At 38.3% G+C, this 14,699-nt stretch overlaps 1 protein-coding gene across 2 annotated transcripts in view; it reads right to left on the bottom strand.

The window, feature by feature from the left end:
* Positions 1 to 14,699, bottom strand: part of LOC124639697 (clathrin heavy chain) — a 44,106-nt gene that overhangs the window by 2,967 nt on the left and 26,440 nt on the right. For both annotated transcript variants that reach the window (XM_047177146.1, XM_047177147.1), the window contains exons 9-26: positions 14,298 to 14,491; positions 13,840 to 14,066; positions 13,233 to 13,404; positions 12,606 to 12,884; positions 11,671 to 11,889; positions 11,021 to 11,163; positions 8,679 to 8,813; positions 7,946 to 8,168; positions 7,390 to 7,564; positions 6,691 to 6,845; positions 5,964 to 6,188; positions 5,313 to 5,553; positions 4,830 to 4,987; positions 4,319 to 4,486; positions 3,709 to 3,858; positions 2,682 to 2,924; positions 942 to 1,056; positions 324 to 490 (exon numbers count right to left, since the gene is read on the bottom strand). In XM_047177146.1, coding sequence (XP_047033102.1) covers positions 324 to 490; positions 942 to 1,056; positions 2,682 to 2,924; positions 3,709 to 3,858; positions 4,319 to 4,486; positions 4,830 to 4,987; positions 5,313 to 5,553; positions 5,964 to 6,188; positions 6,691 to 6,845; positions 7,390 to 7,564; positions 7,946 to 8,168; positions 8,679 to 8,813; positions 11,021 to 11,163; positions 11,671 to 11,889; positions 12,606 to 12,884; positions 13,233 to 13,404; positions 13,840 to 14,066; positions 14,298 to 14,491 — 3,389 coding nt within the window. The remainder of the gene's footprint in view (positions 1 to 323; positions 491 to 941; positions 1,057 to 2,681; positions 2,925 to 3,708; positions 3,859 to 4,318; positions 4,487 to 4,829; positions 4,988 to 5,312; positions 5,554 to 5,963; positions 6,189 to 6,690; positions 6,846 to 7,389; positions 7,565 to 7,945; positions 8,169 to 8,678; positions 8,814 to 11,020; positions 11,164 to 11,670; positions 11,890 to 12,605; positions 12,885 to 13,232; positions 13,405 to 13,839; positions 14,067 to 14,297; positions 14,492 to 14,699) is intronic.

Raw genomic sequence — 14,699 nt, 5'->3', positions numbered from 1 at the left:
CGAGAAAACTTTCTTCCATACTGGGAAAAAAGGTTTTTTTGGTATGTGAACCACATTGAAGATCATCAAAATCCGTGTCGGATTGCCGTCCCTTCGTGCTATGAGAGTGAAGGAATAGTGAGTGCACCTGTGTCCAAGAAAATGCTTGTGCACTATAATATTGTCTTGCGCAGTTGGCTGACCTCCTTACATGAGAACAGTCGCCAGCTCGCCAGCCGCGAGGATCATCAGTATTTATGTATGTGTGATCACCTGGTTACATTAGAACAGCCGCCGTAACCGATAATCGGCTAGAAGGATGGAGGTAATGTATGTATGATTACCTGGTAGAGACAAGCAGAGAAGCACTCGTAGTTGTCTCGCTCGAGGAACCAGTTGAGCAGCTCCTCCGCCACGTCGGCGGAGCGCGACTCGGCCGCGTACTCCATGGCGTCCGCGTACAGCGCGTCCTTCTTGCATAGCTCCACGCTCTGCTTCCATCTGTTGTTGCCTGCGAATATCATACAAGTAAGAAACTTCTATGGCTACACATACACAGTTGCCACAAAATGAAAGAATCAGCGAGATGTAGAATATTTAGATCATAGTGCAACACACTCATAAAAATTCTACCCATTTCGCTGATGTTATTTGATAATGAATTTAAGAATGTATAGAACAGCCCTGGTATAGAACTTAACCAAAGGAACCTCACAATGTTACTTCACCATATTAGAAGGAGATTTAATAGTAGTCAAGTATTTGATTACACACTTATGAACTGACTTGAGAAGAAACAGTAGTAGTAATAATATGTAGTCTTGAATTATTGTTAAAATTGTTAGGGAATCTGAAACTAAATATCAAAAACCTTTTAGCAAGTATAGAAACCATTCTTCATGACTTCTCTTTATAACAAAACCCCTGTTATAATATAAGTTAGACAAGCAGTATTTACAAACCTTTGTATAAGTAAGCGGCGATTCTCCTGAACTCGGTGAGCTCGTGTTTCTCCAGTTGCTGCGCCAGCGCGATCGTGTCGAAGTTGTCGAACGCGTCTATCGATGTCCGTAAGCCCTGATACACAAACATTCATTCTAAATTCCAAATCATTATACAATTATAAGCTACAAACTAGAAATTATAGCTCGCGCGAAAATAACTTTGCATTTCTGACTTAGTTACTTCATGTCTCACTTAGAAGTATTGTCTCCATATTAATATTGTTTTTTCATTGACTATTGTGAAGACGATAGTGGCTAAAAAGTTTCTCTACAACAGCGGTTCCCGAATTCTTTTGGCTTCGGAACCCTTTTCGTCTTACCATTTTTCGGCGGAACCTTAGCTTAAGAAGTAAATTAAAGACGTATATACACTTAGGTACGGCTCGTGGCGCGTGGTAGCGCACCAAATGGTTATATGGTTAGAGACATATTCATTATACTCGGGCGTAGCATGGCCACACGGGCCAGAAAACAATTTAGCCGCCCTTGACTTTGTGTATTATGTGAATAGTTTTCAGTTTGAAGACTGACAAAGTAAACGCAAAAAAAAATAGATTGGGTTTGTACAGGTGCGAGCGCGATTTTTTTAACTAAAAGAAGAAGTTCCAAGCACCCTGTGGTAGCCGGTATCGCGAGCGAAGCGAGCGCGAATTTTTTTTAGTTTAAGTACCTACACAAAATAAACAAAACCACTGTAAATTAATAAGGTCTCAAAAAGTACAATATCCACACAAAAAAGGAAATGCAAATGAATGAGTAGCTAGCGAAGAAAGCGCTATTGCTTTTTCTGAACCAGAGGAATAAAAAATAAACATCAAAGGAAACCTCGACGGAAGAGCGCGTAATTTTTTCGGTGTTGGATACTTGAGCAATTAAACGAACATAAAAGCATCACACGTAACATGGAGTCGCGAGCGAAGCGAGCGCGAAATTTTCGGATTCGTGGAGGTGCAAAAATTGGAAATAATGTCACACTTTGATTCATGGTAAAAATAGCAAACTAGAAATACTCGTATGCCGTGTCATTTCACGTCCTGTCAAATGTATGAAAACGTATAATCCTGGGGATGAAATAAGCCCTAAAAATGCGGTGGTTTTTGGCCGACTCGCTACCTACTTTTGCCGATTGCCGAAGACCTGGAGGTATTAAGTTAATCTACAATTTGTAAAAAACGGAATTAAATTATCTGCTGCCGTGGCCTTCCCCCGCTACTTGTCGCGAACTCGTACTTACACTCCCGAGTGGTACCCACCTACATGGTGCCTAAATGGAATTTTGGAATGCAATATTTAAAACAATTTAATTGAAAATTAATAATAATTTAATATTGTCAAAAGTGAAACGATTTACCATATGGAAATCTTGAATTTTCCACGGAACCCCTGAGGGCCTGTCACGGAACCTCAGGGTTCCGCGGAACCCCATTTGGGAACAGCTGCTCTACAATACCTGTACGAACGAACGCACAAGGAGTCCAATATCTAATTTCAGAAAGGTATTTGATGTCAACTGTGATTTTCTTTACCGAAATGTCAACTTTAAGAAACCTGGTTAACATTACAAGATCATTTCTTTGAAATCAATAAATTACTCCTTTAGCTGTTTCTACCACAGCCGAAGGAATATCAATCAGGATTTAACATATTAAAACTCACATTTTTTCTAAAGCCTGGGTAACTAAATCGGTAGACACTCACCTGATAATCCTCTTCATCAATAAGCAAGGAGTTGAGAGCTTCATTAACAGCCTTGTTGTTCAAGCTCTGGACGGATCTCAGGTAAGCCTTCACGAGCTGCAGATGTCCAGCCTTGGTGAAGAAGGTGACTGCTCGAGTGTGGTCCATGCGGGGAGCCAGGACTAGGAGCAGATCGTTCAGCAGAAGAGGCTTGTAGTCCAGGTAGAATTGAATCGCTTTGTAGTACAGTTCCATGTTTGCTACCTGCAGGCAATTTAAGAAGGTTAAATATGAATGAGTAAAAGCCCCTGTGGAATTCCTACTAATATTATAAATGCTAAAGTAACTCTGTCTGTCTCGCTTTCACGTCCAAACCACTGAACTGATTTTAATAAAACTTGGTACAGAGATAGAGTCGACCTCGAGAAAGAACATAGGATAGTTTTTATCCCGGACATATGAAGAGTTCTCTTGGAAACGCGATATAACCGAACTCGACGCGGGCAAAGCCGCGGGCGGAAGCTAGTAACATATAATTTGCACGAAATAATAAAAAATAAGGTACAGACTCTACGACACAATTACGCGCAGAAACTTTACGTTTACAGCCAGCGATTGACTGATTGAACTTTCTTTGTTGTAAGTTTTTTCCGCAAATGAGGAAGAAATATCGTCTCTATTCCTAGTACATAGGTCGCAAGAACGACTGCTGTTCACGAGATCTCGGGTTGATTCCCGGGTCAGGCCGAAATAGCTTTGTGGGTTTTAGAAACTCTCACAAAGCAGCTCGTAGTATGGAAGTTGATGATTGATACACCCGTGCGAGCACGTGAATGTCGGTCCTGCGCCTGATCTCTCTCCGGTGTCGGATTACCGTCCCATCGCAAGCAGAGAGTGAAGGAATAGTGATTGCACCTGTGTCTGCGCAAATGCTTGTGTGCACTATAATATGTCCTGCGTAGTTGGCTAATCTCCTTACATGAAAACAGCCGCCGTGGCCGAAACCGGCCTTGGACTCTATTACAAGTATATTTGGTATTTGTCTTACTTTAGTAATAATATCCTTGAAGTGTCCCTCGCGCCAGGCCTCGGTGGGGTGCTGCATCATGGTGAGGGCGGCGTTGTCGTACTCCTCGTACTTGTCGTACAGGAACACCAGCTCCGACCACAGGTGCGCTTGCTCGGCCGCGCGGAGAACCTGTGGAGAGGTAACAATTTACCTATTACAAATAAATTAATACAAATATTATTTGCATATATAAAAAAGTTAATAGAGGTCAAAAAGAAAGATCTATTCAGCACAATAGCATATAGGATGTTTCATGTTATTGAGTCTATTCAATTTTTTGACCATTTCGGAGCCTATTGATGACACGGTAGTAAACATCAATTAAAGTATATGAAGAAAATTATTATACCTCAACCTCGTTAATTTCCTTTATATGTATGTATATGCTGTAAACATAGCACCCAAATAGGAGTCCTAATAGGAATGATAGGTATTTTAATAAAAAAGGCATTTAAAAATACACATCGCCAATTCGCCATGATAAAATTGCGATCAATGATCCTACTTTTTTTTCCATTTCCTTTTTTCAGCAGCTACACAAGGAAATGCCGATCACCCAATTGACTTCAAGAAGGCTCCACAAACTCACCTTAGGAATATTGACACGTGACCAGAAGAGCTCGAGATGCTCCCGCATCTTGGCGGGCTTGTACTTGGAGTAGAGGATGGCCAGCTCCGTGAACATGCCCATGTGGGCTCGCTCCAAGCCTAAAGCTGCTTCTAGCAAGCTGATGAGCTCGTCGAAGTGGCCGCGGTCCTGTGGAGAAATAAAAACAATGTTAGATAAATTCGTTGTAGATTTCGTAGCCTAGTAGATATTACGAGTTTCCTCAAATCCACCGGACTTCAGAATTGGTCTTAGTTATCCAAATACATACGAGTGGGTTTAATACCGCAAAATGCCTGGTTCTCTGCAACTTTCTGAATTTCTCAAAACAACAAGATATTTCCGCTTGACCCCAGAATCAAAGTAATCAAAGCCCGCAAGATCAAATCCCTTAAGAACCGAGCCAATGGTCGGCTTACCTGAATGGCAACGCTGACAGATGATTTAAAAATATTTAATTTTTTTATGCAAACTGAATGTCTTATAACATTACCTGATAATAATTAATGAGGTCTTCTAGCTCGTCAGCGTGTACAACGATGTGTAGCCCGCACATTTGCGCGAGTCGGAACTCGCCGGCGTCCACACACGCGAAGCACACTTCCTTCCAAGTGCGGGTCGAGTTAGCCTTGCGTGCACTGTCCACCGCACCTGTGGGAACAAAATATATGTACTTTATTATACGGTCTAAAATATAAATATTATCGAGTGGTATTATGGTATTCCATCTATATCTTTACTCAAATAGTAAAGAGGAAACATTTATTATATTTAAAAAAACGCACCTAGACTACTGGTTTTATACATGGCTGAAACCACAGTAAGTACATAACTGTTTGAGGCAAACTTTTTGGTGAACAAACTTTTCGAACACTTGACAGACAAATGAGATATGACTGATGATAACTCACTGTACCTGACGTTACACTTATCTATTTTATATATTTTAGTATTTCATTCACATAATCCCACTCACCCTGGAACTCCTTCAAATGCACAAGCGTGATAGCCAATCTCGCAAAATTGCTGACATTATTATAGAGCAGTTTAGCAGCATTGAACATCTTGTCATCGAAGCATCGGTCTCCGATCTTCTGTATGTCGGCATGGTTGGGGCCCGAGATGAACTCTTCGAGATCAGCGAGACGGCCGGTGCGGGCGTAGGCGTAGATCAGTTCTGATTCTATGTAGGATTCGCGGGCCTTCTTGCGAGCCATCTGTTGAGGGGAAATGTGATTAGTTTTAATGTTATGTTAGACAGTGTTGGCAGAAAAGAGGTTACGATTCAGTAAGCTGGATTGAGATTAGGTCACATTTTCAGCAACAGCATTTACATTAGTTTCTCTTAAAAATAATGTGATAAATCACAGTAAACTGATGTTTACGTCGTCAGTGAATTTGGACATACATCAAACAGATTACTCAAAGATTTTTTTTGCAGACCAAGTTGTCTGTGCTCATTACTGGAACTTGAATAATACTGTAAGTATTACATCATTTTTACGTTCTAGCTAGAAAGCAATTTATCGACATCGAGACTTATTGAGTAAATAATTTTATATCTAATCCTCTTTCAATATCTCAATTTCTCCAGACCCTGAAAAACCTTTCAAAACTCATTACTAACCTGTAGATAACGGACTAGATCTTCCCAGGACTCCCTGTTGGTGGCTGTGGCGACCACATCCATGTACGCCGAAGGATCATCAGCCTTGATGTAGGAGTCGATGGCTTCTTTGACCAATCCTTGTTGCAGTTGAGCCTTGGCCAGTTGCGACCAGACGCCGGGCTCGTTACAGCGTTCAGCAAACTCGTATGCGCGTTCCAGGTCTTTCACTTGTTCGATTAACACCTGGAAGATTAGAGAATTGTTATAGGTTAGTTTTAGGGTGATAAAATAGAGATATGATGTAATTTTTCGGAAATATTGTCTTCCTTTCGGAGATTTTGAGGTCATCATCAGCCTTTTTTTTTTACTGCAACGTACAGGCTTCTTCTTATAAGGAGAAGAAAAGAGCATTAATAACCGCTGTTTGGCGGGTGGGGTAAGAAACACTAACCTGTGTTAAGTGTTTATATGCCTTAAATTATTTAATTAACTTATCAACTTCAGGCTGTCTTTTTATTTATTTACCCTTTCCTGTCACGATTATAAGTCGCTAAAGTACCCAACAAAAAACACCCAATTTCATTTCTCAAAGAAATTATGTACTCCTACAAATTCTTGGATAAAACTAATACCTATTCATTTACCTGGATATTTAGTAACAAATGCCATTTCTTTCTTAGTTTTTTATACTCAACAAAATATTTCATATTAAAATATTCCTATTTAATTGAAATGTTCAACTGACCTGAATAGCGGAAGTGTTAACATCAAACTTCTTGAAGATAGCGAAGGCCTCTTCATAGAGTTCGTTGTTGATGGCAATGTTCGCAATATCCGGGGCATCATAGTTGTCCAGACGGTTGATGTACTCCATCACGCGGCTGCGGTCCGCCTTTATTGCTGGGGGATAAGGTTCAAAGTTGAATGGCTAAATCTTATATATAAAAATGAATTGCTGTTCGTTAGTCTCACTAAAACTCGAGAATAGCTGGACTGATTTAACTTATTTTAGTTTTAAAATGTTTGTAGAGGTCCAGGGAAGGTTTAAACGATCCGGAGTTCGCGGGATCAGCTAGTTTTACAATAAAATTGACGTCAACTGGATGCTTGGAAAGACGACAGACGTAGCCGACTGTCTCATAGCCTACTCTTCAAAAGCGATATCAAATGTCAACGTGATTGACCATTTTATCGTGACCATATCCTACAAATTATTTATGAGAAAGAATATTATGTACATACATGAAATGCACAGTTTTAAGAATTGGGCCCCTTGGAGAAGAACTGGTAAGATACACTGATGGAATTATTACATGGCCTCTTTTTTACACTGACAAAGATATTCTAACAAACCTTCCACAAGATTGACCACATAAAAAATAATTCAACTATGAAATGTAACACCATTTTAAAAATAATTTATGAAAGTAGACTCGCTACACACCAGTAAGTATAAGCAAGTTCTGCAGATTCCTGTGGTCGGAGAACACGGAGTTGTCGAGCACAATCTTCTCCAGCAGCTCGATCAGCTCGTTGGGCAGGTCGGCCGTCATGAACGCCTTCACCGTCACCGAGATGTCTTCCGGGTCTTGGGTCTCTGAGAGAGCAGTTTGGACAACCTGGAATAGGCATTGGTAGAATTAGATCTTGCTCATTATTTCAGGAATTAAAACCTACCTATAAATCAAACATCATAAAAAAGACTGTAAAATATCAATAATTTATGCTTTATCATAATGATACAATTAATTGTTTTATTAAATTTAAAGTACGATTTTGATAAATATATCTTCTAATGGTAAGCGATGTTGTGGGAGAAGATAGTACGCTTGCCTAGAAGAAACTCATTTATTCTGGGCTCGAAGACTCCGAGATTGTAGTTATTGGGAAACACAGACTCGGGCAGTGAGTTTACATTCTAGACGAAGTTACATATTGTTCAGATTTTTTCAACCTGCTGATTTTCAGCATAGTCAGATAAATAAGTTTTTTCCACACACCTGGTCGATGAGCTGTCGCTTGAAGGGGTTGGCCTCGGCCAGCACGTCGAGCCACAGGTCGGGGTCGCGGCGCCGCACGAGGTAGCGCGCCTGCGTCTTGAACAGCGAGTTGTCGTTGCACACGGCGATGAGCTCGCGGTCGCACTGGCCGCGCTCGTACGCCACGCACGCCAGGTGCGGGTCGCGCTTCTCGCAGTAGCGCCCCACCACGCGGGAGTCGTACCTGGGGATGAGATAACCGATATACTTCTCGTCCGAAGGCAATGGAAACTTTCAGCTGAAAGATGCGTGAGATTTTACCAACGATGCCCCGATAGCATTTTATCATTACGACGCCGACACGTCGTGTAAATTAGTTTAAAAAATATGTGTTACATATTTCTAGTATGTTCAAGTTTTTATACATATATATAGCATTGTTTATTTTGATATGGGCCTTAATGAATGAATTAAAGGGATAAATAAATTAAATAATATCATCTACTCCCGATCACTTCACATAGGTTTCAATTGTGAAATATCTCAAATCATTATTCAATATTTATTTATGTACTTCATTTACCAAACTTAAAGCGAAGTAATCTGTACTGTGCTTAATTTTTTTTTTTTAAAACCCATTCTTTTAGAACTTGATGCATATTCCCAACCAAAAAAACAGATAACCTGGCATTCTTCTCACCAAACTTATTGGCTCTTGACGTCATTACTTTTGGCATAAATCAGGTCAACTCACCATTGGTTCTCCTTAAGGAAACGTTCAGGGTTGTTGTTGGAGTCGATGTAGATCTTGGCCAAAGCGTTGTGGGTAGCGGGTTCAGTGCTGCCCTCGTGCACGCGAGTCTCCAACCACGGGAGGAGCAGCTTCAGTCTGGGGAGAGAAGAAATAAGGTATAATTTTAGTTGTTTTTTGTGCCTATCTGCTTTAGTTTATATGGAAGTAGGTGTGAGTGATTATAATAAACTATGATGGATTTTAAGAAAATAATAGGGTTGTTTCCTAGTATTCATTTAGTTAAAATTAAATAAATGCAACGAAAGTTCACAAAACTAGAAACACGATAAGCTATATTATTTATAACTGACCATATATTTTTTAATTAATTTATAAAATTTTAATTTTGAGCCTGTGACGTCACGCCATTAAAAACGACGAGAAGAGACCGATGACGTCATCCTTTCTATATTTGACAGTGACAAGTATTTGACAGTGACAGATATATCGAAATAACCTCAGAATTAATGTTTTGTTTATTTGCGTCTGTGAAGTTCTGTGTGTTAATTGCATTTAAGTGATACAACTGCTAAAGAATTATGGAGAAAGGATTTATGAAAGCTGATAGTTCCAATCTGCCAAGAGTAGACTCTTTTATGGTCGCTCAATAGGGTATTACATGCATTTTTGAAATATATCTTAAATAAATTCTTTAGTCTTAATATATCTCTAAAAAATTAAAAATATTTTTTTTTCTCACGTTATGTACGAATATAAATTAATTGTTTTATCATAATTTCAAATTTCGCGCGTATTTCGCGAAAACGCGACATACAACGGACGCCATGATTGTTTTTTGGTCATGACGTCATTACGTTAGTAAACAAACTACAGCTGTCAGTAATACATATTTTGATATGTATTGAAAATTTTAATAATGAGTAATTATGCTCCGTATCGTTGGTGTGTTGTTTCTGAATGTGAGAACACTAGTGTAAAAACACCAGACAAATTATGGATTCAAGTACCAGTGGATATAAATATGAGAAACACTTGGTTAAAAGTTGCGAGACGAGATCCCGGACTGTTATCAGATAAATCTCGTTTATACTTTTGTGAAGATCACTTTGATGTAAGTAACTGTATTAACATTACCTATCTAATGAAATATACTCTTTAATGATAGGTTAACTACTTCAAGAATCAATACTTTGGGAAATGTGGATAATATTTAGAGGTTATACACTTTTGTTTACTACCGTAATGACGTCATTAGCATGGCGGCGACATTTCGTAGTGTTCAAAGACAGATAAAAAAACCTAAAAACTTTAAACTGCAATAAAAATATATTTATGTACCTTACGAAGTGAAACTAACATTTCCCGATTGCTTTTCGTCTAAACAATCATTGTAATACACTTTTAATTTTTTTCTCATGTAGACTAAAATACCCTATTCTTTGCCAATAACTAAGATTTTTATTCAGCGGTACGTGGATGAACAGTTTATTTAGAGCACTAATGGTCGTATTTCCACAGTCTCGCACAACACAAACCTTGTAGACATTCATTTAATTTAAGTTTTTTGAAAAAGCATCAAATCTTTTCGAACGCGGACACAAACATAACCTCAATATAAATAAACACAAACTTTACGTTTCTTTGCACAATTTCATTTTTCCGCGTACACAACTCAAAACATTTGAGGTATTTTATTTTTGTGCAAATGTATAAAAATAATCTATATGTATAAAATATTATAGTTTTGTAGCTATTTTATAAAAATACATTATTAAAATTAAGAAATCCATTACTTGGTATGTTAGTTTTTTCTCGTTAGATGTGCTTTAAAATGTAAAGGAATGAATAGAGAACGTTGACGTCACAGTCACGTGATCTAGCGTTTTCTGAGCAATATTTTAAGACAAATAGAAAAACATGTAATACATAAAAAATAAAAAGATTTGAGACGAAAAATGAAAGAGAGGGTGATCTTAAAATTATATAGAAGCTATCTAAATAGATTTCCGAAAATTGGAAACAACCCTATTATTGTCAATGTTCAATGTTGTTAATTTTGGATATGAAGACAATGGATTTTGAAGGCTGCAACTACCAAAATCACTAACAGATACCAAAGTCTGTATGATTATTTAAAAAATATATCAACCACATTGACAATGCAAAAACAAATGTTTATTAAAATTACTGATAAAATGGAATTCAGTGTGTTGTTGTTAGGTAAAACATGCAGCTCACTCGATAATAAGAAGAACTGTGTTGTAGAGCCATTAAATTGTTCATTTCCAATCACAAATGAGAATATTTTTACAAAACTTTAGTACATGTTTCATCAAAATTACCTGTTCCTCTTCTCAACCTCAGCAACCAGTTCATCAGTGGAGAACTGTCCTCGGACCACAAGGATCAGGTTCTTGATGATGTCCTCAGCACAGTCCACGTCCAACAGACCTCCCACTACCACTGGCAGACGGGATGGGTTCACCTGAGATGGGAAATAAATTAGAAAATGATGAAAATTGTTTTCGTCGTTTTCAAAATGTAGGAAGGTCTTCATCTAAAAATTTAGGTAATTATATTTGGTATAAGTATTGCTGATATAGAAACTACTATTCAAAATCTTTTTATTTCCCTGTGGACTTCACTAATGTGCCAAGCATATTATCAGACTTCGCACGGATGCAAAACTGATACTAAACATTCTCCACTATTTAATGGATGTTATTGTACATATAAACCTTCCTCTTTAATCACTCTATGTAATAAAAAAAACCGCATGAAAATCGGTTGCGTAGTTTTGAAAATTTAAGCATACAAAGGGACATAAAAGCGACTTTGTTTTATACTATATAGTGAGTATATGACCGACGCCACTTAGTTATTATACTGAGATCGTTCTTTATCACGCTTCGCCCTACGTCTATACTTCTTTCAATAAATATAAGTACAATTTAGCTATTGCCTTGTTGAACATTATTCTATAAGACCCCACCTTCTGCACGTAGATCTCAATGTACTTCTGCAGGCTGTTCCTGTACAGGTACAGTACTAGGTCGTGCACAAAGTCGAAGCGGTCACAGACGATGATGAGAGGCAGCTGGTCGGGCAGCTTGGCTTCTTTGAGGAAGTTCTTGACTCGTTCCGCGTTGTAGCAGTTCGATTCCCGACAGATGCGCTCCACTTCCTTGATCTGACCGGTCTTGCAAGCCGCCTAGGAGAGAAGAAAGATTAATTAAGCTACAGATATGAAAAAAAGAGACATTTTATGTCCTTAAAAAATATATATATACCTTGTTTTGATCATAATATATTGTTATTGTGTTTATATGAATAGTGGAATCAATTTTTAAGTAGCATCCTGTCTTGGGCATGTTACAACAAATAACAACGTACGTTTGAGACAAGGCCGTTTATAATATTATTATATCGGGTGTGTCGTTCATAATCACATTAAATGAAATGCGTTTATATACTGGTTAATATATGTCGATTAACAGAAATAAAAAAGAAATATACGTAAAAATTAAAAATAAAATGATTTTTTCAAACAAAGTTAATAGAATAAAAATGTGCGAAAATTAGAACACCATATAAAAAAAGTCAGTCATTACAAACAACTGAAATTCTCCCTTGAAAACTGACAGCTGTCAACTGAGCAAAACATTCGATACTCCTAACTTTATCTCTGCTTTACACATGATGTTGTAAATTATAAAAACGAAAAATGGCTCCTGTGTTTAAACCACTGAATGGATTAGGTTATTTTTTTTACAATTCGCCATAGAATATCGTAAATTATATGTGATAGGATTTAATGTGATTATGAACGACACACTCTGTATATGTACTCTGAAGTTCACATCTCATGAAGCTGGATGGATGGCTTTAAAAAATTGAAAAAAAAAAAAGACTTAAAATATAACCAACCTGAATATACTTGAAATGAACTTCAGGATCTTGGCTAAAGTTGACAATCGAGCCCAAGAAGTAGAACAAGCCCTCATAAGTCTTGAAGCTTTCAAACAGTTCTATGAGAGACTTGGTAGTCAGCTGTTCATGGTATTTAGTGGCTATTTGCACGCAGATTTGCAGATTCTGACGGATGTTGGCTTGCAACATGGCTTTCAGGCATTCGAGAGAGTCTTCCACGGACAGGCTGCCGAAGTAGGTCACCAGCCAGTCCGCTGGCAGGAGGTGGGTGTGTACCTGTGGAGATGAACACGTTAGTAGGTGTATGTTTTTGTATGTGTGTAAAAGTGGACATAACAGACATTTTAGGGCCCATTTTGATGTAATTTCTTGTCAGTGCAAATAACGTTACAAAACACATTTGGGTAGTATTTTGGTTATTATATATATATTATCGAGTCAGAAGATTTCGTTTCATTTTTTTTTATATATGAGCAGACTTCAATCGATCAATCAATCAAAATTACTAATAATCTTAAACACACTTGGCTTTCCTCTATGTAATGTAGCTTTAGGAGAGTCTAGCCACAAAAATAGGCCCATTATATGTGAATATAATATCTTTTATAACATTTTTATACTAACCACAGCCCTCTTAATATCATACAAGTCGGTGTAATGCTCTAACGCTCGCTGCAGCAGACCAGCTTTCTCGCAGAGCTGCGCCACGTGGGCGCGGTCGTAGTGCGTGAACATCGCGTTACCGAGGATCGCGTCCGCTACCTGAGGCGCCGACATCAGGTTCATTTCTAATAACCTGCGGGAAAAATATATGTTATAGAATAATTTCCTCCAGTTCCACCCGCAAAATAAGGATCAACTTTAAATATGAATTCATAAAAAAAGCATAGGTATTATTCTTTGAGTCTTCAAGCTTTCTCTCGAACAGTTTCGTAGTCCTCGTAGTTTTTTTATTATACGAAAGCGGGTGAGCCATACAAGCACTTAGCCACTATACAGCGTTCCGGAGCTTACATATACACAACTAATGTGCATATGTGGAATATACACATACAAGTATGAATTACCCGCATTCGTGAGATAAAACATCTATTGATGAGATTTACATTACGCCAATAAAAGAGGCCACAATTACCACAACTTGTACAGACCAATAGATATTCAATCAAAAAACCCCTTTCTTTATTAACTCCCCCTGAAATAACCAACATTCCAGAACATTTCCACTCACCTAGTCTGCAACGGTCCTTCCTCTGGCCTATTATTCTTCAGAGCATCCAACAAGAAGGCAGTACATTGCTGCACCATGTTCTGTTCCATGAACACATCAACGATCTGGTTAATGTCAGCTAGGGGAGGCTCTTCAGCCACCAGCATGCCGGCGAACCCTGCTCCCTGTTCAGGGTTCGTTCTCATTACGGAACGGAGAAGGTAGATGTAGTCGGGAGTGTAGCCAACCTGGGAATAAAGAATATGTATCAGTGAAATAAAATATGACGACGAAGGAAGAAATGGCAATGATTTGTAGTTTTTTTAACAATAGAGGCAACTAACTTTAAGTAATACATAATTTATTCATATGAAGACACAGTAATATTTGATTGTGGAAGATTGAAAGCACTTTTGTAACGAAGTCCCGAGCATTCTGAATCAACTAATTTAGTTTTTTTTATACTTTAGGTAACCCACCTTCTTAGCATAGAGCACAATCTTCTGGAACTGGCCAGTCTCGGCGAAGCACTGGATGACCTTGGAAGCTACATTAGCGCGAAGGTACACGGAGAGAGCGAGGGTCGGGTCCACCTGCTTCACGAGGTCTCCAAGCTCTTCGGAGCATTCTAGCTTTTCTTCCTTCAGCCATTTCTCTAGGAGTTGCTTGCGGCCTGATAATGATTAAACACTATGTAGTTTGTGTATTGGATGCGATAGTAGAGATGACCTACTTCATTTTATTTCGAAATTTCAAAGAGCACAATTTAGTGAGCAAATAACCACAAAGCCTGTAATGTAAAATGCTATACCCAAATGAATTTTGTTCTACACCTTAAGCGTAGCTGTAAATACGGCCCTTTAAACGTGGAACCAACATAT

Source organism: Helicoverpa zea, chromosome 19 (genome assembly GCF_022581195.2).
Source record: "Helicoverpa zea isolate HzStark_Cry1AcR chromosome 19, ilHelZeax1.1, whole genome shotgun sequence".
Lineage (NCBI taxonomy): Eukaryota > Metazoa > Arthropoda > Insecta > Lepidoptera > Noctuidae > Helicoverpa > Helicoverpa zea.
This window is presented reverse-complemented; position numbering and strand designations above follow the sequence as displayed.